The following is a 22438-nucleotide window of genomic DNA, read 5'->3' as shown; positions in this document are numbered from 1 at the left end:
TCCCACCCCGGTTGGCAGGCATCAAATCATGTGTTCACAGGTAGACAAAAATGCTGGAGAAACTCAGCGAGTGAGGCAGCCTCATTTAATCCTTGCATGTCTCACCCGCTGAGTTTCTCCAGCATTTTTGAATACCTTCGATTTTTCCAGCATCTGCAGTTCTTTCTTAAATGTGTTCACAGAAGGTGCGCGGCCATGCCAGCGGCTTTGCGCAGGATGCGGTACAGCCAGAGCTCGGCCGCTGCTCGGGGCGCTCGGCGGGTCGGGTGATTACGGGGGAAAAAAATCCGCCTGCGGGCCGGACAATTTCGGGTTACGGGCCGCATTCGGCCCGGGGGCCGTAGGTTGCCGATCCCTGGAATAGAGGAATGCAGACTGTGTACAGGCAGATGGGATTAGTTTTAATGGGCATCATGATCTGTGCAGACATGGTGGGCTGAACGCCTGTTCGGTTACATTACTATTTTGCACCAAATCCACCCTTACTAATCTTCCAAAGAATGCCACCTGTTTTCAGTATTCTATATCCCAAGTGTAGGAAGGAACTGCAGATCTTGGCTTATGCTGCAGATAGACACAAAGTTGGCTATGAATTCTCACTATTTTACTTTATATTAAAAAAAACGACTTCTGGTGAGCAGTTTTGGACCCCATGTCTAGGGAAGGGATTGCTGGCGTTGGAGAGTGTCTTAGAGGAGGTTTACAAGAATGATCCCAGAAATGAGTGGGTTAACATATGATGAGTGTTTGACAGCACAGGGCCTGTACTCGCTGTTGTTTTGAAGGAAGAGGAGGGACCTCATAGCAACTTACAGAATAGTGAAAGACCTGGACAGAGAGGATGTGAAGTGAATGTTTCCACTAGTGGGAAAGTCTACGACCAGAGGCCATAACCTCAAAATAAAAGGATATGCCATTAGGAAGGAGATGAGGACGAATTTGTTTTATCAGTGGGTGGTGAATCTGTAGATTTCATTACCACGGAAGGTTGTGAAGGCCAAATCAATGGATATTTTTAAGGCAGAGATTTACAGATTTTTGATTAGTACAGGTGTGAGCGGTTATGGGGAGTAGACAGGAGAATAGGGTTGAGAAGGAAAGATAGTTCAGCCACGATTGAATGGCAGAGTAGACTTGATGGGCTGAATGGCCTAATTCTGCTAAGTTGATCCTGAAATACCACATACTGCATTTTAAGACAACATTTTCCAGATTACTCCTTTGCATCGCACTCTCAAAATTTAGAGTTATGATCACTATCTCCAGATATTTCAACTAGGTCCACATTCAAGCAGGTTTAACTTCTACTGGCCATGTAACTAGGTACATAACTGGTTGGCTTTGAAGACTGCAAGCCTGCCAGCAGAGCTCAGCCAGAATCCTCTAGAAGGAATCGAGCAAGTCATAAGTACAATGTGATCAACCCCAGACATGGGCTTCACAACAGTCAGGATCATTAGTCAGGCTTTCCGAACTTTGCAGATAATAACAACTTAACAAGCCTGTATGTTTATGCTATGAATACACAATTGCATCATAATCTGTGTTTTGACTTTCTATTAAAATCCATAATGGGTAAAGAGAAGTCACATTGTACATTTTAAGTAAATGGCGGAGGAAAAACAGTTGGGATTAAACCCACTGGAAGCTTGAGGAGTGACAAGACAAAAAGTTGGGATGGAGGTCAAGTTTCAGTCAGATTCAAATTCAAATTATTTTATTCTCATATGTGTAATGAAATTCCTTGTTCATATGAAGCTCACAAGGTAAACATTGTCTATATATTAATGTTAAATAGAAAACTAAATATAACAAGTGCAAATCAGCAGAATGGTGCATAATTGTAGTGCAGTCAAGGTCTTGAACATTGAGACATTTGGTTTTGGCTTTAGTAAGAGAAATTAGGGGTGACAATTGTTTAGATTTTAACCATGCTTATAGTGTTGAGGTAATAATGACTAACCTAGAATAAGAAAAGGTGCATTGGCTGTATTGATGGCAAATTTCACCCCACAAAACAGCAGCAGTCCAAATCCCGATAGTACAGCAAATCCAGCTGATATCACTCCCAGAGCAGCAACCCAGAATTTATTCCTCACACAGTCAAACCTGAAAAAAATTGATAGTCTTTGATAAGACAAAATATATTTTATATAATACTAGACTAAGTGGGACCCGTTGGGTCCCATGTTCACACGGGAGGGCTGGTCCCCCAACACAATATTCCACCTATCCACCAATTCCAATATTGGTGGCCAGTGAGGGAGAGGGGGCCTTTCTGGGGTGCTAGTATGGTTGTGGGCTGGTTTCCAGAGGGCTAGTATGGACATTGTGGGCCAAATGGATTATTGGGGTGGCAGCTCAGTCACTCAAGCCTGATGTGCTGGCAGCTCACTCACGGCTGGTGGGCTGGCAGTTGACTCACAGTTATTCCTTGAAATTCCATTTCAAGCAGGGTGCAGGCCACCAAATTCAAATGCAGTTTCCTACCATTTCACGCAGGGGGCAAGACCACCAAATTCAACCGCAGTTTCTTACCCCTTCTAGCAGGGTGCAAGGCCACCAAATTCAAGTGTAGTTTCATGCCACTTCAAGCAGGGTGCAAGGCAACGAAATTCAGGTGCAGTTTTCTACCAGTTAGATGTGGCCCTTGTGGCTAAAGGGATCAGGGGGTATGGAGAGAAGGCATGTACAGGATACCGAGTTGGATGATCAGCCATGATCATATTGAATGGCGGTGCAGGCTCAAAGGGCCAAATGGCCTACTCCTGCACCTATTTTCTATGTTTCTACCACTTCAAGCAGGGTGCAAGGCCACCGAATTCAAGCGCAGTTTCCTACCATTTCATGCAGGGTGCAAGTCCACCACATTCAAATGCAGTTTCATACCATTTCAAGCAGGTTGAAACTGCCATAAAACCACAGAAAACACCATAAAACACCACAAAACATTACACTCGCAGTTCAGTAGACATTCAGTGTGTTCAGGTGATTCACAGCTCAGACAGTCATGACCTCTCCCTCCCCCATCTTGTAGAGACCGAGCCACACCCACACTTCTGGGTTTTATAATCCCTCCCCCTCCCACCCGAAGGGGCGTGGCCTTCATGGCGTGATTGACAGGAGAGATTTTCAATGTTTTTTTTAAAACTCATAACGCATTTATTTTTAATTGATGGGAAGAATCCTCCGCACCTGATGAGCGGAGGGAGAATGAGTAAGATGGCCAAAAATCGCAGCCGTGTGGTAGCATTTTATTTAAAATCAATATATAGTGCAAACAGGAAGTTGTCAAGTTTAGACTTTTAATCATTTGCCATTTCAAACCAACCACCACCAACCATTTGCAGTGCCTCATTTCAAGCAACCACCACCAACCATCTGCAGTACCTCATTTCAAAGCTACCACCACCAACCATTTGCAGTGCCTCATTTCAAAGCAACCACCACCAACCATTTGCTGTGCCTCATTTCAAGCAACCATCACCAACCATTTGCTGTGCCTTATTTCAAACCAACCACATTTTCATTTTGAAACCACATTAAGGGCACTCAAGGTCAGTAAAACCACACTCACAGTTTAGTAGACATGTGTTCAGAGTTATTCACAGCTCAGACTGAGATGTGACCTCTCGCTCCGCCATCTTGCAGAGACTGACTGAGGCACTCAACACTTCCGGGTTTTATAGTCCCTTCGGAAGGGGTGTGGCTTTCAGGAGAGAGAATCTCAACATTTTTTAAACACTAATAACTCTTTTAGTGTTTAAAATTGATTGAAAATATGGCGGCGCGTTCAGACGCAGCGGCTTTGCGCTCCCAAGCCCGAGTTAACTCGGAGCAGCCCGGCACCGAACGCGGCTGTGAAAGTAAGGTAATTAAAGACCTCAGAACCCCTAGAACCCCTAGAAACCCCTAGAAACCCCAGTAACCCCAGAAACCATAGGAAAAACCATAGGAAAAAACTCACCTCCAGGACGAGGAAATCAAGGACCCGCATCGCAATCCCGACGGGTCGCACATGGAGCCGCACGGAACTGCTCAACATCGGACGCGGCTGCGAGAAACTGGCGTGTGAGTACTACAGTACCCTTACCAAAATCCCGATGGAGCTGAGCAGAACAGCCCCCTGGATCACCACTCCGGAGGGTAGGAGACAGAGCAAGCGCCGGGAGCGAAAGCAGATGCGTGGCAAGCGAGCGGGGGTGCAGGACAGGCTACGGAGGGCTCCACAAAGACCATCGCTCCCAAGCGCCTTTCTCGCGAATGTCCGGTCACTCACCAACAAGCTGGATGAGGTAAGGCTCTGGTTCAACACCCAGCGATCCCTGAAAGACTGCTGTGTGCTGATCTTCACAGAGACCTGGCTCAGCGCGCTGGTTCCCGATGGGGCTGTGGACCTAACCAACTGTATCGTGCTGATAGAACAAAGGACTCCGGTAAGAGCAAGGGTGGCGGGCTCTGCATCTACATCAACAATGACTGGTGTACCAACCACACTGCAATAGAGAGCTACTGTTCCCCAGACCTGGGATACCTACTGTTTAAATGTAGGCCGTTTTACCTGCCTCGGGAGTTTACTGTGGTTATCATCATGGCCATATACATCCCACCACAGGGTAATGCTAACCTAGCACTAGCACAGCTGCACTCGGACATCAGTAAGCAGCAGGATGCTCACCCCGACGGTGCCTTCATTGTTGCAGGGGACTTTAACCAGGTTGACCTACGAGCCACACTCCACAAATTCCACCAGCATGTGCAGTGCCCTACCAGGGGCTTAAACACACTGGATAAAGTGTACACCAACATCAAGGACGCTTACAGAGCTCTCCCCTGCCCATCCCTGGGGCAATCTGATCACCTCTCACTGTTTCTACTGCCATCATACAAACCCCTCATCCGCAAGACCAAACCTGCAATAAGGACGGTCAAAATATGGCCCGAGGACGCCACTCTACAACTCCAGGACTGCTTTGATCGCACCGACTGGGAACTGTTTGAACAACAGGCTACCAGTGGTACAGAGGTAGACTTGGAGGAGTACACATCCACTGTGCTCTCCTACATCAACTGCTGTGTGGAGACTGTCACAGTGAACAAGCAAATAAAGATGTTCCCAAACCAGAAGCCCTGGATGAACAAGGAGGTACAGAATCTGCTACGGGCACGCAACAATGCCTTTAAATCCAGGGACACTTCTGCCTACAGTGCGGCCAGGTCGAACCTGAACAAAGGCATAAAAAAGGCCAAAGACATCCACAGGCAAAGGGTAGAAGACCACTTCAACGCCGCGGACACCAGAAGCATGTAGCAGGGTGTCAGGGACATCACTGACTACAAGAGCAGCCCCACCAGCCCCCACGGTGATATCACACTAGCCAACGATCTGAACACCTTCTTTGCCCGGTTCGAAACTGGCAACACCACCAGGAGCAGAATAACCCCGGCCATGGCGGAGGAACAGGCCTTAACACTGAGCACTCAGGAGGTACAGTGCGCTCTGCGTAGGATCAATCCACGCAAGGCTGCAGGCCCGGATGGAGTACAGGGAAGGGTACTAAAGGACTGTGCTATACAGCTGGCGGAGGTATTCACGAGAATCTTCAATCTATCTCTATCTCTGGCAACGGCCCCCAAGTGCCTGAAAACAGCCGCCGGTGCCGAAAAAGTCCAAAGTCACCAACCTGAACGACTACCGCCCGGTTGCCCTAACTCCAATCCCAATGAAGTGCTTCGAAAGGCTGGTCCTCTCCCATATCAAATCCAGCATCCCTGCCTCACTGGACTCTCATCAATTTGCATACAGGGCAAATAGATCAACAGAGGATGCCATCTCTCTGGCTCTTCACACTGTCCTGACTCACCTGGACAGACAGGGCACATACGTGAGGATGCTTTTCGTTGACTATAGCTCTGCATTCAATACGGTCATCCCCACCAAGCTCACCACCAAACTACACCAGCTAGGCCTCAGCTCGCCGATGTGCGATTGGATCCTGAACTTTCTGACGGAGCGACTGCAGGCAGTGAGACTGGGCCCGCACCTGTCCTCCACTATCACCCTGAGCACCGGCACACCACAGGGCTGTGTACTAAGCCCCATGCTCTACTCCCTCTTCACTCACCACAGTGTTCCTGCATTCGACACCAACACCATCGTGAAGTTTGCAGACGACACAACAGTGATTGGGTTGATCACCAACGGTGATGAAATAAAATACAGGGCGGAGGTGCAGAACCTGGCGGACTGGTGCGCACGTAACAACTTGTCACTAAACACCTCCAAGACCAAGGAGCTGATTATTGACTTCAGGAGGTCCCACAATGGAGAATACACCCCAATCGCCATTTACGGGGAAAGTGTGGAGAGAGTGTCCAGCTTTAAGCACTCACATTTCAGAGGACCTCACATGGTCCACCAACACCACTGCGCTGGTCAAGAAGGCACAGCAACGACTGTTCTTCCTGAAGACATTCAAAAAGACTGGTCAGCCCCAACAGCTGCTGACAACGTTCTACCGCTGCACCACAGAGAGCATATTAACGTATGGCATCTCTGTGTGGTATCTCAGCTGCACGGAGGCGGAGAGGAGAGCTCTTCAGCGCGTCATCCACAGAGCGCAGAGGATCATTGGGACAGAGCTACCAGCCTTGGAGGGCATCTACCACACACGGTGCCTCAGGAAGGCCGTCAGCATCCATAAAGACTCATCGAACCCCTGTAACGGACTCTTTGAACTACTTCCCTCCGGCAGACGTTACAAGGCCTTCTACGCCTGAACCTCCAGACTCAGAAACAGCTTTATTCCAAGAGCTATAGCGGCTCTGAACCGGCCCTGCTGAGTGCCCCCCACCCCCTGGACTGTCTCCCTCGGATGGTCACGACACACAGCTTATTTATTTATTTCACTTTTCTTTTTCATCGGTTGGAGCTGCATGCTAAATCTCGTTGCACTGACGTGCAATGACAATAAAAGATATTATTATTATTATTATTATTATTTATTTTTCATTGATGGGAAAAATCCTCTTGTCCTGTGCAGCGGAGGGGGACTCCGAGTAAGATGGCCAAAAATCATAGTCGTAAGTGGCAGCTTTTTTTCTAAAGTCAATATATAGAAGTGGAAAGATCAGACTTTTAGTAATATAGATATTCAATGAAAATGCATTGCAACAAAATCTGACAATAACACATTTTACCTCGTGCAAGACGTGATGGAAAAAAAGATTGAAAGAAAGTAGGTGATCGAGAACAACGGAATAATTCTTTTAGCATTTCCTTCAAATTCTTCTTGTCTTGATACCGATGTGAAATAAGACACCTATATTTCAACGACAAAGGTTATATAATTATATAATGTCATGCAGAATTATGCTCAAACAAATCTCGTCACCTCAAAAGATATTCAATTCATTTAATCTTTTTTTTTTTTTAATCAATTGCCATTTACTTCAAGCTTTCATCATACATAATAAAGGCATTTCTTCGAATCTAGTATCAAACTACAGAAGTAAATATTGTCATTTCATGAGGAAAACGTACTGGCTTCTTGGTGCCCTAACTTAACCTTTGGTATTAACCTGCATAAAATTAATGCTGATGAATAATACCCATTATCTTTTCAGTTTTAACAAATACAAAGATGAATAGTCAAATCTTTTAAGTCATTATTCAATAACTGCTGAAGGGATCCTAGAACCAGCATTCAATATCATATTTTCTAGTTTGGAATTCAGAAAAAGCAGAGTATATTTTGATAAGGTTCATCATATAGAATCGGTAGATACCTCTACTTCATTTTAGGTTAAGATTTAATGTCCTTGGGTGTGCTCTGCAAAATGTTGCTAAATTCAATTTGGAACTCCTCAGAAATTCCTGGGGATCACTATAATTACTGCCCACCTTAATTAATGCAACACAGACGGAAATCATTTAGCATATTATATTTGTGCTTCTTCCAAATAGAGCAACCCTATCAGTTGTATTCCTCTACCTATTTCCCTGGAACCTATTGATTCTCACAGGAATATTCTGTGCATTCATTATTTTGTACAAAATGAACTGCTATTCCTTCCCAGGTACTCAGCCCCCTACTGTACTTCCTGTACACACTGGACTGTGTGGCTAGGTTCAGCTCCAACTCTATAATCAAGTTTGCTGATGACTCTGTGGTGGTGGGCCTGATCTCAGACAACGAAGAGAAGGCCTACCGGGAGGAGGTGGCTGATCTGGCACTCTGGTGTCAGGACAACAGCCTCCTCTTGAATGTCATAAAAACTAAGGTGCTGAATGTGGACTTTAGAAGGGCACAACACCCAAGGACGTACACACAACTGGAGATAAATGGGGATACTGTGGACAGGGTGAGCCGCATTAAATACATAGAAACATAGAAACATAGAAAATAGGTGCAGGAGTAGGCCATTCGGCCTTTCGAGCCTGCACCGCCATTCAATATGATCATGGCTGATCATCCAACTCAGTATCCTGTTCCTGCCTTCTCTCCATACCCCCTGATCCCTTTAGCCACAAGGGCGACATCTAACTCCCTCTTAAATATAGTCAATGAACTGGCCTCAACTACCTTCTGCGGCAGAGAATTCCAGAAAAAAGTTTTCCTCATCTCGGTCCTAAAAGATTTCCCCCTTATCCTTAAACTATGACCCCTTGTTCTGGACTTCCCCAACATCGGGAACAATCTTCCTGCATCTAGCCTGTCCAACCCCTTAAGAATTTTGTAAGTTTCTATAAGATCCCCCCTCAATCTTCTAAATTCTAGCGAGTACAAACCGAGTCTATCCAGTCTTTCTTCATATGAAAGTCCTGACATCCCAGGAATCAGTCTGGAGAACCTTCTCTGTACTCCCTCTATGGCAAGAATGTCTTTCCTCAGATTAGGAGACCAAAACTGTACGCAATACTCCAGGTGTGGTCTCACCAAGACCCTGTACAACTGCAGTAGAACCTCCCTGCTCCTATACTCAAATCCTTTTGCTATGAATGCTAACATACCATTCGCCTTCTTCACTGCCTGCTGCACCTGCATGCCTACTTTTAATGACTGGTGTACCATGACACCCAGGTCTCGTTGCATCTCCCTCTTTCCTAATCGGCCACCATTCAGATAATAATCTACATTCCTGTTTTTGCCACCAAAGTGGATAACCTCACATTTATCCACATTATACTGCATCTGCCATGCATTTGCCCACTCACCCAGCCTATTGAAGTCACCTTGCAGCCTCCTAGCATCCTCCTCACAGCTAACACTGCCCCCCAGCTTCGTGTCATCCGCAAACTTGGAGATGTTGCATTCAATTCTCTCGTCCAAATCATTAATATATATCGTAAATAGCTGGGGTCCCAGAACTGAGCCTTGCGGTACCCCACTAGTCACTGCCTGCCATTGTGAAAAGGACCCGTTCACTCCTACTCTTTGCTTCCTGTCTGCCAACCAGTTCTCTATCCACATCAATACTGAACCCCCAATATCTTGTGCTTTAAGTTTGTATACTAATCTCTTATGTGGGACCTTGTCGAATGCCTTCTGAAAGTCCAGATATAACACATCCACTGGTTCTCCCTTATCCACTCTACTAGTTACATCCTCGAAAAATTCTATAAGATTCGTCAGACATGATTTACCTTTCATAAATCCATGCTGACTTTGTCCAATGATTTCACCACTTTCCAAATGTGCTGCTATCCCATCTTTAATAACTGATTCTAGCAGTTTCCCCATTACCGACGTTAGACTAACTGGTCTGTAATTCCCCGTTTTCTCTCTCCCTCCCTTTTTAAAAAGTGGGGTTACATTAGCTACCCTCCAATCCTCAGGAACTACTCCAGAATCTAAAGAGTTTTGAAAAATTATCACTAAAGCATCCACTATTTCTGGGGCTACTTCCTTAAGTACTCTGGGATGCAGCCTATCTGGCCCTGGGGATTTATCGGCCTTTAATCCATTCAATTTACCTAACACCACTTCCCGGCTAACCTGGATTTCACTCAGTTCCCTCATCTCATTTGACCCCCGGTCCCCTGCTATTTCCGACAGATTATTTATGTCTTCCTTAGTGAAGACAGAACAAAAGTAGTTATTCAATTGGTCTGCCATGTCCTTGTTCCCCATGATCAATTCACCCGTTTCTGACTGCAAGGGACCTACATTTGTTTTAACTAATCTTTTTCTCTTCGCATATCTATAAAAGCTTTTGCAGTCAGTTTTTATGTTCCCTGCCAGTTTTCTTTCATAATCTATTTTCCCTTTCCTAATTAAGCCCTTTGTCCTCCTCTGCTCTTCTTTGAATTTATTTTTTAATATATTTTTTTATTAAAGGTAATCAATTACAATGCTTCAAACAACTTTATATCAAATTAATTCAATTTGCATTAAGTAAAACACTAGTAATACTTATCTACTATTTTTTTAGAAATAATGATAGAGAAAGAATAGAACAGTTATAAATCATTAAGAGAGTGATTAAATAATAATTTGATTATATATAAGAAAGAAAAGAGAAACGAAAAAAAAAAAATACTAACATATTATTAGTAACCACAATATGTATTATTAATAACACTACTACAAGTGATAGTATCAATAAAGACATATATGTTAATTCCAATATAAAAATGAATTATTCTCACCAAATCCCGCAGGGTGCACGCCGATCTGTGTTGCCAAGAACAGCTACTTCTCTAAATACTGTATATATGGAGACCATATCTGTTCAAAAGAATTATACTTGTCCAATAGGACAAATCTAATTCTTTCCACATGTAACGTCTCCATCATCTCTGTTGCCCACATTTTGATTGTGGGGGATAATGTTCCCTTCCAAAATTTCAATATGATTTTTTTTCCAATTATCAAACAGTAATCAAAGAAATTTCTTTGATTTACCGTAAGTGATAGATGTAAATCCGGAATTCCAAATATTATTAGCTTTGGGTTAGGGTCCAATTTAACTTTGATGACTTCAGAAATAACTTTAAAAATTTCTGTCCAGTAATAATTCAATTTAGGACATGTAACGAAACTATGTATTAAATTTGCCTCTGCTTTCTTGCACTTATCACAAATAGCGGAGAGATTCGGAAAAATAATATTTAATTTAGTTTTCGAATAATGTAACCTATATAATACTTTAAATTGTATCAGTATATGTCTGGCGTTTAATGAACACCGGTGTATTCGTTGTAGACTTTCTTCCCAGTTTTCTTTTGTTATAGCCAATCCCATTTCATTTTCCCATGCTTGACGATATACTTCCGTTATTGGATTCTCCTTATCCAAAATGATGTTATATATATAGGCTATTAATTTTTCTGTATTTGGATATAAATTAAACAGTTCGTCTAACAATCCTGCTTCTTTATTTTTATAATCTTGTGTATTGGATTTAATATAATCTCTAATTTGTAAATACCTAAACAAATGTTGTGGAGACAATCCATAAATATCTTGTAACTCCTGGAATAAAAGAAATTTTCCTTTTCTATACAGGTGTTCTATCCTTGTAATTCCTAAATCATCCCATTGTTTAAACCCCCCATCTAATATAGCAGGTTTAAACGATGGATTATTCATAATTGGTAATCTAAATGAGAGATTATCCAAGTGTAGAGTCTTAACTATTTGTTTCCAAATACGTCTATTATTATATATTATTAGGTTGTCTTTATAATATTTTTTTTGTACTTCCGTTGGTGCAAAAATTATCGAACCTACATTGAAAGGTAGACAGTCTTCCTTTTCTATATTTAACTATGTCGGTTCATGATCCATATTTACCCACCAGAAATTCATATTCTTAATCTGAACAGCCCAAAAATAATATAAAAAGTTTGGAAGTGCTAATCCTCCATTTATCTTAGCTTTGCATAGATGTTTTTTATTTATTCTGTGATTTTTATAATCCCAAATAAAACTATTGACAATATTATCAATTTTTTAAAAAAAAGTTTTCGGAAGAAAAAAAGGAATAGCCTGAAACAAATATAACAACTGCGGTAGAAATACCATCTTTATGGCACTTATTCTACCCATCATGGATATAGGAAGTGTTTTCCAATATAAAATATTTTTTCTAAGTTTATCTAATAGTTGAGGATAGTTGGATTTTATTAATGAGTTATGAGTTTTAGTTACGTTAATCCCTAAATATTTAAGTTTGTCTGTAACTACTTTTAATGGGTATTGTTGTAATGTATTTAGATTTATTCCTGTTATTGGCATAATCTCGCTTTTATCCCAATTAATCCTATACCCAGAAAATGCACCAAACTTAGTTATAATGTTTAGCAGGTTGGGAATACTAATTTCCGGTTTTGTAATATAAATCAAAACATCATCTGCATATAAAGAAATTTTATTAATTGTTGTATCAGTATTATAGCCATATATTTCAGGTTCAGATCTAATTTTTTCCGCCAATGGTTCTATCACCAATGCGAACAATAAGGGTGATAACGGACATCCCTGTCTGCATCCCCTAGAGAGTTTGAATTTGGCTGATAAAATTTGGTTAGTCAAGATTCTTGCCATAGGATTCGAGTATAAAATTCTTACCCATTTACAAAATCTATCCCCCAATTGAAACTTTTCCATTATATTAAATAAATACATCCATTCCACCTGATCAAACGCTTTTTCTGCATCTAGTGATATAACCGCTAGTTCCGTATCTCGTATTCTTTTTGAATATATAATATTAAACAAACGTCTGAGATTATGGGATGAGTAACGTTTTGGGATAAAACCTGTTTGATCATAATGTATTAATTTAGAGATCACTAAACTTAATCTCCTAGATAAGACCTTAGTTAATATTTTTTGGTCTGTATTTAAAAGGGCAATCGCTCTATATGATCCAGGATCTTCCAAATCCTTATCTACTTTAGGGATGAGTGTAATTGTGGATTCATTTAAAGACTCTGGTAATTTTCCTTGGTCATATGCATATCTATACATTATTTGTAATCTTGGGGAAATCAGATCTTGAAATTTTTTATAAAATTCTGCACTCAGGCCATCTGGGCCCGCTGCTTTTCCGTTCTTTAGCGAACTAATTGATTCTATAATATCTTTTACTGTTATTTCAGCATTTAACAATTCTCTACCTTCCTGATCTAAGCTATTGATTTGACATTCTTGTAAAAATATTTCCATACTATCTGTTTGTCCTGTTAGTTTTGATGAATAAAGATTTTTATAATATTGTAAAAATCTATCATTAATATCTTTTGGAGTAATTAATATATTTCCATACTCAGATCTAATTCCGTGTATCATCTTCTCATCTTCTAATTTTCTAAGCTGTCGTGCTAGTAATTTTTGTGGCTTATCTCCAAATTCAAAATACACTTGCTTAGTTTGTTGAAAAAGTTTAATCACTTGATTAGAATATATTTTATTTAATCTATATTTTACTGATGCAATTTTATTACTTAACTCTTTGGAAGGCTGTTTTATATTTTCATTATCTAGACGTTTTATCTAATTTTCTAAATTTTGTTCTATTTTTCGATTTTCTTTATTGAGATGTGCTTGTGCGGATATTATTGCGCCACGCATGAATGCCTTAAATGTGTCCCAAAATAGTGATGGAGAAGTTTCAGGATTATCATTAGTTTCAAAAAATAATTTAATCTGATCCATCACATATTTACAACAGTCATTGTCCTTTAATATCTGAGGGTTAAATCTCCAGGTAGTAGTTTTATTAGATATATCTTTTAATTTTATCTTAAATGTTAATGGCGCATGATCCGAGATGATAATATTATGATATTTTGCATCATACGTAAAAGGAAGTAATTTAGAGTCTATTAAAAAATAATCTATCCTCGAATAGGTTCCATGTACGGGCGAGAAAAAAGAATATTCTCGTCCGGATGGATTATCTAACCTCCAGATGTCTTTAATATTAGATGTATTGATAAAAGCATTTATGAATTTACTTGATTTCGAGGCAGCTTTCCTTTTTGCAGATGATCTATCTAGATAATTATCTAAAGTACAATTTAAATCACCTCCAATTATTAAATTGTGTTGAGTGGATATAGGAATATTATTAAATATTTTCTTAAAAAATAATGGATTATCAAAATTAGGGGCATATATATTCATTAAAATTACCTTTTTTGAATATAATTCCCCTGTAATTATTACATATCTGCCTTCTTTATCCTCTATAATAGAACTTTGTATGAAAGGTATACCTTTGCGAATAATTATTGCAACTCCTCTAGATTTATGAATAAATGTAGAATGATACACCTTAGAAATCCATTTAGCTGTTAATCTATGTTGAGCATCTTTTTTAAGATGAGTCTCTTGAAGGAAAATGACATCTGTCTTCAATCTGTTCAACTGAGCTAACACCTTTCCCCTTTTAATTGGTTCATTAATTCCTTTTACATTCCAACTGCAGAAGGTTACTCCATCACCCCCAGTCTTCACCTTTATATCATGCATTTTACTATTAGGGCGGCTTTTTTTGGAGTAGCCTTCTTGACTCCCCCAACTCCCCGTTGCACCCGGACATCAATCCAATGAGAATTTCTTTCCACCTTAATCCACATCTATGTCTTAAACTAAATACACAATATCCTTCACATCTACATTCAAATAATATATAATATAAGATCAATAAAAAACAAAAACAATAAGAAATATCAATAATAAAAAAAAAGTAAAGGGTGTTAATAGGGTGCTCAGAAAAAAAAGAAACTACACTTGTATAGTGTGTAGTATGTGAAGGTGAAAGCCACACTAACGTGGCCATTAATCTAAAGACTTCCGTTTTTTTAATTAAAAAAAAAGATGTTGATTATACCAGCTCCTATCTCAAATGCTATATATATTGGGGTGGGGTACTAACTTTATATACTTAGTACTTAGTAATTATTTCTATTATTCATATTACTATTTGCTAATTACTAATATCAATTGTATTTAATACTATAATATGTAATACTATTATCATGGAATAATTAAATATTTTCTAATAATTAATACAGAACTACTACTAAATGCCCATTATTCCACTTCCTTCTAAGTGAGTATTTCATAACCACAGGTCGATGATAAAAGTTCAGTCCTCTCCTTCTCCCTCGGGTTCTTCCTCCGCATCTTCTCTCTCTTCATCTTCTGGCTTCTGCTGTATGCCTCGGGCGAATTTCAATGCTTCAGTATGCTTAACGAAACGATATTCCTTGTCATCATAAGTTACTCTCAGTATTGCTGGGTACATCAAGCCATATCTCAGATTCTTAGTATTCTGTAAATTCCTCAGGATACCTTTTGTTTCTTTAAATAGTGCTCTTTTCTTGGCCACTTCTGCTGGGAAGTCTCTAAAAATACTGATGTTGTCTCCCTCGTATTTCAGGTTTCTCTTTTTTATTATTATCTTCATCATTTCTTCGAAGACATGGTCAAAGGCCACTTTTACAATCATTTGTCTGGGCGATGAACCTATCCCAGGGGCCCGTCTTAGAGCCCTATGTGCACGGCTCAACAGGGGTTCATGATCCAAATACAAAATATCCATTAAAAGTTTTGCAACAAATTTTCGAGGATCTTGACTCCCCTCACGACCTTCGCTCAGACCAACTATACGCAAATTTTTACAGCGTTGGCGTCCCTCCAGATCAATACATTTCTCGTTTGTTTTATGTAATAATTCTAAGAGGCGTTTGTTCTCGGCACGGAGTTTTTCGGTCTCCTTAGTATTCACTTCAGCAATTTTAGTTAGCTCTTTAATTGCTTCGCCTTGTTGGTCTAGCGAAATTATAGTAGGATCTATCTTGTCATCCAGCTTTCTTTCCATCCCAGCAGCTATTTCCTTTACATCCTCAATTTGAGTTTGTAACTTCTTTGAATTTCTCCCAGTCCTCTGGTAGGCAGCTTTTTCTGGCTAATTTGTACGCTTCATCTTTTGTTTTGATACTATCCCTGATTTCCCTTGTTATCCATAGATGCACTAACTTCCCTGATTTATTTTTTTGCCAAACTGGGATGAACAATTGTTGTAGTTCATCCATGCAGTCTTTAAATGCCTTCCATTGCATATCCACCGTCAACCCATTAAGAATCAATCGCCAGTCTACCTTGGCCAATTCACGTCTCATACCCTCAAAGTTACCTTTCTTTAAGTTCAGGACCCTTTTTTCTGAATTAACGATGTCACTCTCCATCCTAATGAAGAACTCAACCATATTATGGTCACTCTTGCCCAAGGGGCCACGCACAACAAGACTGCTAACTAACCCTTCCTCATTACTCAATACCCAGTCCAGAATAGACCTCTCTCGTTGGTTCCTGGGAGTCCAGATCACAGGGGATCTGACATGGACATCACACGCTGCCACACTGGTGAGAAAGGCAAAGCAGTGCCTTTACCACCTCAGGCAGCTGTGGAAATTCAGAGTCTCTCTGAGGATCCTTCAGTGCTTCTACTCAGAGGCTGTAGAAAGCATCTTGTTCGGCAACATCACAATCTGGTTTGGAAACTGCTCTGCCCAGGACAAGAAGGCTCTGCAGAGAGTAGTGTGTTCTGCCGAACACACTATGGGAACTGTATATTAGAAGGTGCAGATCCAGAGCCAGCAACATTGTGGGGAACCCCTACCAACCCAGTAACAGACTGTTCCAGCTGCTAGGTCAGGCAAACGCCTCCGCTGTCATGCTGTGAAAACAGAGAGGATGAGACGGAGTTTCATCTCACAGGCCATTAGGACTGTAAATTTATCTCACCAGGGACTAATTTACTGCACCAATTTACTGTTGTGATGTGTCTTTTTAAAATTGCTGAGGGGTTTTTCTAATATGTAAATACTGATTCGGTTCTATTCAGTCGGTAGTTTTTCTGCACAATCCGCAGGCATTGCCACTTTCATTTCACTGCACATCTTGTATGTGTATGTGACAAATATAGTTGACTTGATATACCTTAGTGAACTAGTCAATGCTGACGAGGAGCCAACGAGAGTAAAAAAGGAACTACAGAAGGCAGCAATCTAAAATTTTAAAAGTAATTGGTGACAAAAAAGCAGTATCTGAGGAAAGAGGAGCATACTTTGTCGAGGAATTGTAAAGACAAGAAGACACTAATTGGTGTTATCTACAGACCCCCAAATAGTAGCCCGGATGCAGGGTGTAAGTTGCAGCAGGAGTTAAAACAAATGTAATGCCACCATGTAACAAAGGTAATGCCACTATGGTGATGGGGGATTTCAATATGCAGGTAGACCTGGAAAATTAGGTTGGTTCAAGACCCCAAGAAAGAGAGTTTGTAGAATGCCTCCGAGATGGATTCTTAGCTTGTAATGGAGCCGACCAGAGAAAAGGCAAATATTGGTAACGATTTTCAAAATACCGATCTGACTGAACAAGATAATGAATGGATGGATCACTGATTCAAGTGCATCAAACGGCCTGTTTTTATGGTGAATGACGCAGAGACTTTATGAATCAATGTACAATTTGAATTAATTTTAACAGAAATGTAAATATTGGAGCAAAGTGTGAATTTAACAGGTGCTTTACTGTGATGATCATATTTCATAGATAGAACTATTTTCTCCACTTAGAGAAAATAGGATGGGTAATTGTTGATTAATTATCACTAACATAATATAGCCCAGTAACAAATCTCTAACAGACACCTCAAATAAATTAGACATTTAGTTTGGCATAAAACAAGTCACAAATGTGTAACAACTTCAGTATATCAGATTCTGATTCACATTTATTGTCACATGCATCATTTAAGGTACAGTGATATTTGAGTTACCATGCAGCCATACAATTAAAAGAACACAACACAATTAAAAACAACGATAGAACTTCACATAAACATCCACCTCGGTGATCACTGTGATGAAAGGCAATAAAGATCAGTAAATCTTCCTCCTTCTTTTTCTCTCCTCTATTCTTTTTCTTTCCTGTTTCGAGTTAGATAATATTCTCTCTCTATATTTCTTGCTTTTCTTACTTTTTTTTTCTCTACTATTTAATTTAAAATAAGAAGTTGTACATGAAATGTAATATGTTATTTATATCTTATATTATTGTACATCACTTCTAATAATAATATTTTAAAAAAAAAATCTTCCTCCTTCAATAGGTCAATGCAAAAGCTTTTCTCCGTACCTCGGTACACGTTACAATAAACTAAACTAACTAAACAGTAAATTGTTAACTGTAGTCAAGACAGATGCCAATAGTGATGTCACCCTTTCTGGTCGGGACCTTTCTTAAGAGTCTGCCTGAACAATTGAGTTAATCCAGCACCTTGTGTCATTTTCTGTGAACCAACATCTGCAGTTTCGCTACAGCTCAAGAGCCAGGAATGGAACCAAAAAACACATTCAGCTGGATGATAGAGGAAGCCATAGTCCAATGTCGACTGTTGGGGTGTATCTGGAGTATATTGTTAACAACAGAATGACCAATCAGTATTGGGCAAGAACTGTTCATTAGATTTATGAATCAAGTTTCTGAAAGGATCTCAAGCCAATTAACAAAATTGGATGATGACCCTAGAATAGAGAGCATTGAAAGGAGTGCAAGTAAAAAAGTTGAAGACCTATATTAATTGATTAATAAAATGGTGCCAAAGAGATGTAATTAGTCAGGCCAAATGGAAGGTCATCAAACATAGACATACTGCATTCTAATTGGTGAAAATCTATAAATGTCAAGGGAAATAATATGTAAATTGCAGACACTCTGGCCATAAATAATAAATCTTTTGGGATACGAGTGTGGGCCTGGGAGCTGGATGACGGCAAATGTCTTCATTTAAAATTCTTATGTTTATATTCAAATCTAGTCCACCACCGATTTTCTGGCAACTTTGATCCGGACAAAATTACGAGAGGGCACTTGAAATACCCCCTGGAACTCCCCTTCGAAAATGTGGCACCTAGGCCGGGTGAGGTGTCCGATCTCGATCTGATCGGGACTTCCACAACCGATCGGCAGATTGAATTTGCCCCTTGCAGCCAGGACTCGGGAACTCCGGCCCAGCCGGCGCCAGTAGATCCCTTCCCATAGCTGACTTTTGAGGATGACTTTGCGGGTCGGTATCATGGCCCCTCGGCGGCCTAGGCAGACCGTTCTGGTACCGTTTGACTACTCTAGGAGGTCATGACCTCTGTTGGTCTAGCAAAATGGATAATCCAGCAAAGCTCTGGAATGAAGAGTGCTGGAAAATGGGTGTTGGACCTGCACTTTTACCAGCTCCCCCCTCAGCCCCCTTGCTCCAGAGAAAACACTCTCAAGTTTTCCCAAAGTCACCTAATAGCTAATAACCCTCTAATCCACAGATCATTCTGGGAAAACCTCTTCCACACCCTCTCCAAATCCTCCGTATCGTTCTTATAATGGGCAACCAGAACTGTATGCAATGTGCCAAACGCAGCCTCATTAAAGTCCTACAAAGTTGCATCATGTCCACTCTCATAGAGCTATGGACTTGCACACCACAATCCCTCTATATATTAATGCCGTTAAGAGTCTTGTCATTACCTGTATACTTTCCCCTTTTGTTCAACCTCCCAGAGTACAACCCATCACACTTGCTCGGACTAAACTCCATCTGCCATTTCTACACCCATTTCTGCAGCTGATCCTGCAGTAGACTTCCACAGCCTTCCCCACAGTCCGTGACGACAGCAATCTTTGTGTCATCTGCAAACTTACAAACTTCACATTCGTCAATGTGAAGGTGACCCAAATGTAAACAAAGTCAACTTTTCACAAAAGAACCGGAGGAACTTGGGGCAGTCATTGGAAGTGTCTTGAGAGCAGTCGGTGTTACCGTCGAAGAAGTACTGAAGGTACTGTTGTGTATGAAGGTAGACAAATCTCCAGGGCCTGATCAGATATATCCAAGGACATTGCAGGAGTCCTGGTTGAAATTTACGAGTGGTCCTTAAATACAGGAGAGGTGCTGCCCTGCAGTGGCAATGTTATGCCTCTTTTCAAGAAGGGCTGCAGGGAAAATGCCTGGAACTATAGGCCGATGAGCTTAACATCTGTAGTTGGAAAGTTACGAGAGATTATTCTTAGGATTAGGTTATACAGGCATTTGGATGGGCAAGGGCTGATTAGGGATAGTCAGCATGGTTTTGTACGTGGGAGGTCGTGTGTCACAAATCTGATTGATTTTTTTGAAGACGTGACCAAAAAGGTCAATGAGAGCAGAGCTGTGGATGTTGTGTACATGGATTTCAGTAATGCATTCGGCAAGTAGGCTGCTCTGGAATGTTAGATCACATGGGATCCAAGGAGAGATAGCTGAATGGATAGCAAATTGGCTCCATGGAAGGAAGCAGAGGGTAATGGTGAAAGGTTGCTTCTTGGACTGGAGGCCGGTGTGCCTCAGGGTTCGGGCTGAGCCCCTTACTGTTAGTCATCTACATCAATGATTTGGATGAGAAAATGCAGGGCAAGATTAACAAGTTGGCTGATGATACAAAAGTGAGCTGTTTTGCAGATAGTGAAGATGGTTGTGAAAGGGTCTGGATTGATTGGCCAGGTGGGGGGAGGAATGGTTGATGGAATTTAATACATAGAAGTGTGAGGTGTTGCATTTTGGGACGTCGAACAAGGGCAGGACCTAAACAGTAAATGTTAGGCCTCTAAGTAGTGTTGCAGAGCGGAGGGATCTAGGAGTACAGGTGCATGGTTCTTTGAAGGTCGGGTCACAGGTGGATAAGGTGGTCAAAAAGGCTTTTGGCACTTTGACCTTCATCAGTCAGAGTATTGAGTATAGAAGTTGGGAGATCATGTTGCAGTTGTATAAGACATTGGTGAGTGCATTTAGAATATTGTGTTCTGTTCTGGGCAGGAAAGATATTGTCAAGCTTGAAAAGGTTTAGAAAAGATTTACGAGGATGTTGCCAGGACTAGAGGGTGTGAGCTATTGGGAGAGGTTGAGTAGGCTGGATCTGTATTCCATGGAGCTCAGGAGGATGAGGGAGGATCTTATAGAGGTGTACAAAATCATGAGAGGAATAGATCGGGTGGATGCACGGAGTCTCTTGCCCAAAGTAGTGGAATCGAGGACCAGAGGACATAGGTTCAAGGTGAAGGGGAAAAGATTTAATATGAATCTTAGGGGTAACTTTTTCACACAAAGGGTGGTGGGTGTATAGAAGGAGCTGCTAGAGGAAGTAGTTGAGGCAGGCAATATTGCAATGTTTAAGAAACAATTAGACAGCTACATGATAGGACAGGTTGGAAAGGATATGGACCAAGCGCAGGAAAGTGGGACTGGTGCAGCTGGGACATTGTTAGCCGGTGTGGCCAAGTTGGGCCGAAAGGTCTATTTCCACACTGTATTACTCTATGACTATCACACGAGTGCGTAATTACCCATTTTCCCCACACAAAAGGGATTCACTCCTGAAAGGAGAATGAAAATTGAAAGAGCGGCAAAGAACTCCATAGACTGGATTTCTGTGATGTTCTTGTGCTCATTCACCATAACGTTGGCAGAGGTTTACTGGAAACCGAAACTGAAAGCTATAACCAGATCACAGAGAGAGTCACTTGCCTCTCGTGTAATTCAATGTCACCGTTTAGTTTTAATTACAAACTATTCATCTAGCAGATTTACAGAAATACAGTTAACCATAAAATCTAACCTCAATGTCCTTCTGGTTCATCAGTTCCTTAGGAAAGAAGGAAAGGAAATTTTTGATCCACAGCAATTTTTCGCTTTCATTTCTTCATTATCTTCTTGTAAATAATAGTGCAGTTTAATCGCCTTTGCTGCTGCGATGATATTTCCGTTTGGTTTCAATTCTACCCCTCCGACAGTTGAACCAATAAAGACACCGTTCATTATCGGATAAGTAAACTCTTTGCTACCCAACGAAGTAAGAATGAGTTTTATAAAATCTAAATTTGTATTTGAAAAGCAAGAGCCCGATTCCCGTGCACAGAGAGAAGAATAGTTCCACGTCACATTGTTATTGTCAGCAATACGAAGCTGCTTTACTTTTTCATCGAGTGCTAGAATCACATTAAGTGCATCACTGGTAAGGATGTTGTTACCTTTTGATACAGCAATAAAGGAAACATATGTCCCCTCCGTGTAAAGTCTCTGGGCGATGAAGAATTCAGAATCATTGGTTGGAAAATGTTCCCGTATAAACTCTCTCTCAGACTTTGCTGGTCCACCGACGGGTGTGAATTGCTCTTCCAAATCATTGGCTTCAAGTGCTGGCAAAAAATAAAAACCCGCTCCCAGTCCTGCGGAAAGAAGTAGAGGAATTGTGAAGAACCACCAGGGATTTCTGCCAACGATATGTCCAAGTTTCTCAAACCCTTTACAGAGAGGTTTCTCAACGCAGTCTGTCTGACAAGAATGCATGATGAAAATTCAGTAAAACTCCAAATCCATCACTTCTTCAAAA

At 40.9% G+C, this 22438-nt stretch overlaps 1 protein-coding gene across 1 annotated transcript in view; it reads right to left on the bottom strand.

Moving 5' to 3' along the window:
• Window positions 1-22184, bottom strand: part of LOC116969223 (patched domain-containing protein 3-like) — a 28885-nt gene extending 6701 nt beyond the window's left edge. Inside the window, exons 1-4 of the mRNA XM_033016125.1 lie at window positions 22077-22184; window positions 21665-21691; window positions 7201-7322; window positions 1964-2109 (exon numbers count right to left, since the gene is read on the bottom strand). Of these exons, the coding sequence (XP_032872016.1) occupies window positions 1964-2109; window positions 7201-7322; window positions 21665-21691; window positions 22077-22151 (370 nt within the window). The 5' untranslated portion in view covers window positions 22152-22184. The remainder of the gene's footprint in view (window positions 1-1963; window positions 2110-7200; window positions 7323-21664; window positions 21692-22076) is intronic.
• Between the last annotated feature and the right edge of the window lie 254 nt (window positions 22185-22438).

Source organism: Amblyraja radiata, chromosome 2 (assembly GCF_010909765.2).
Source record: "Amblyraja radiata isolate CabotCenter1 chromosome 2, sAmbRad1.1.pri, whole genome shotgun sequence".
Taxonomy (NCBI): Eukaryota; Metazoa; Chordata; class Chondrichthyes; order Rajiformes; family Rajidae; genus Amblyraja; species Amblyraja radiata.
This window is presented reverse-complemented; position numbering and strand designations above follow the sequence as displayed.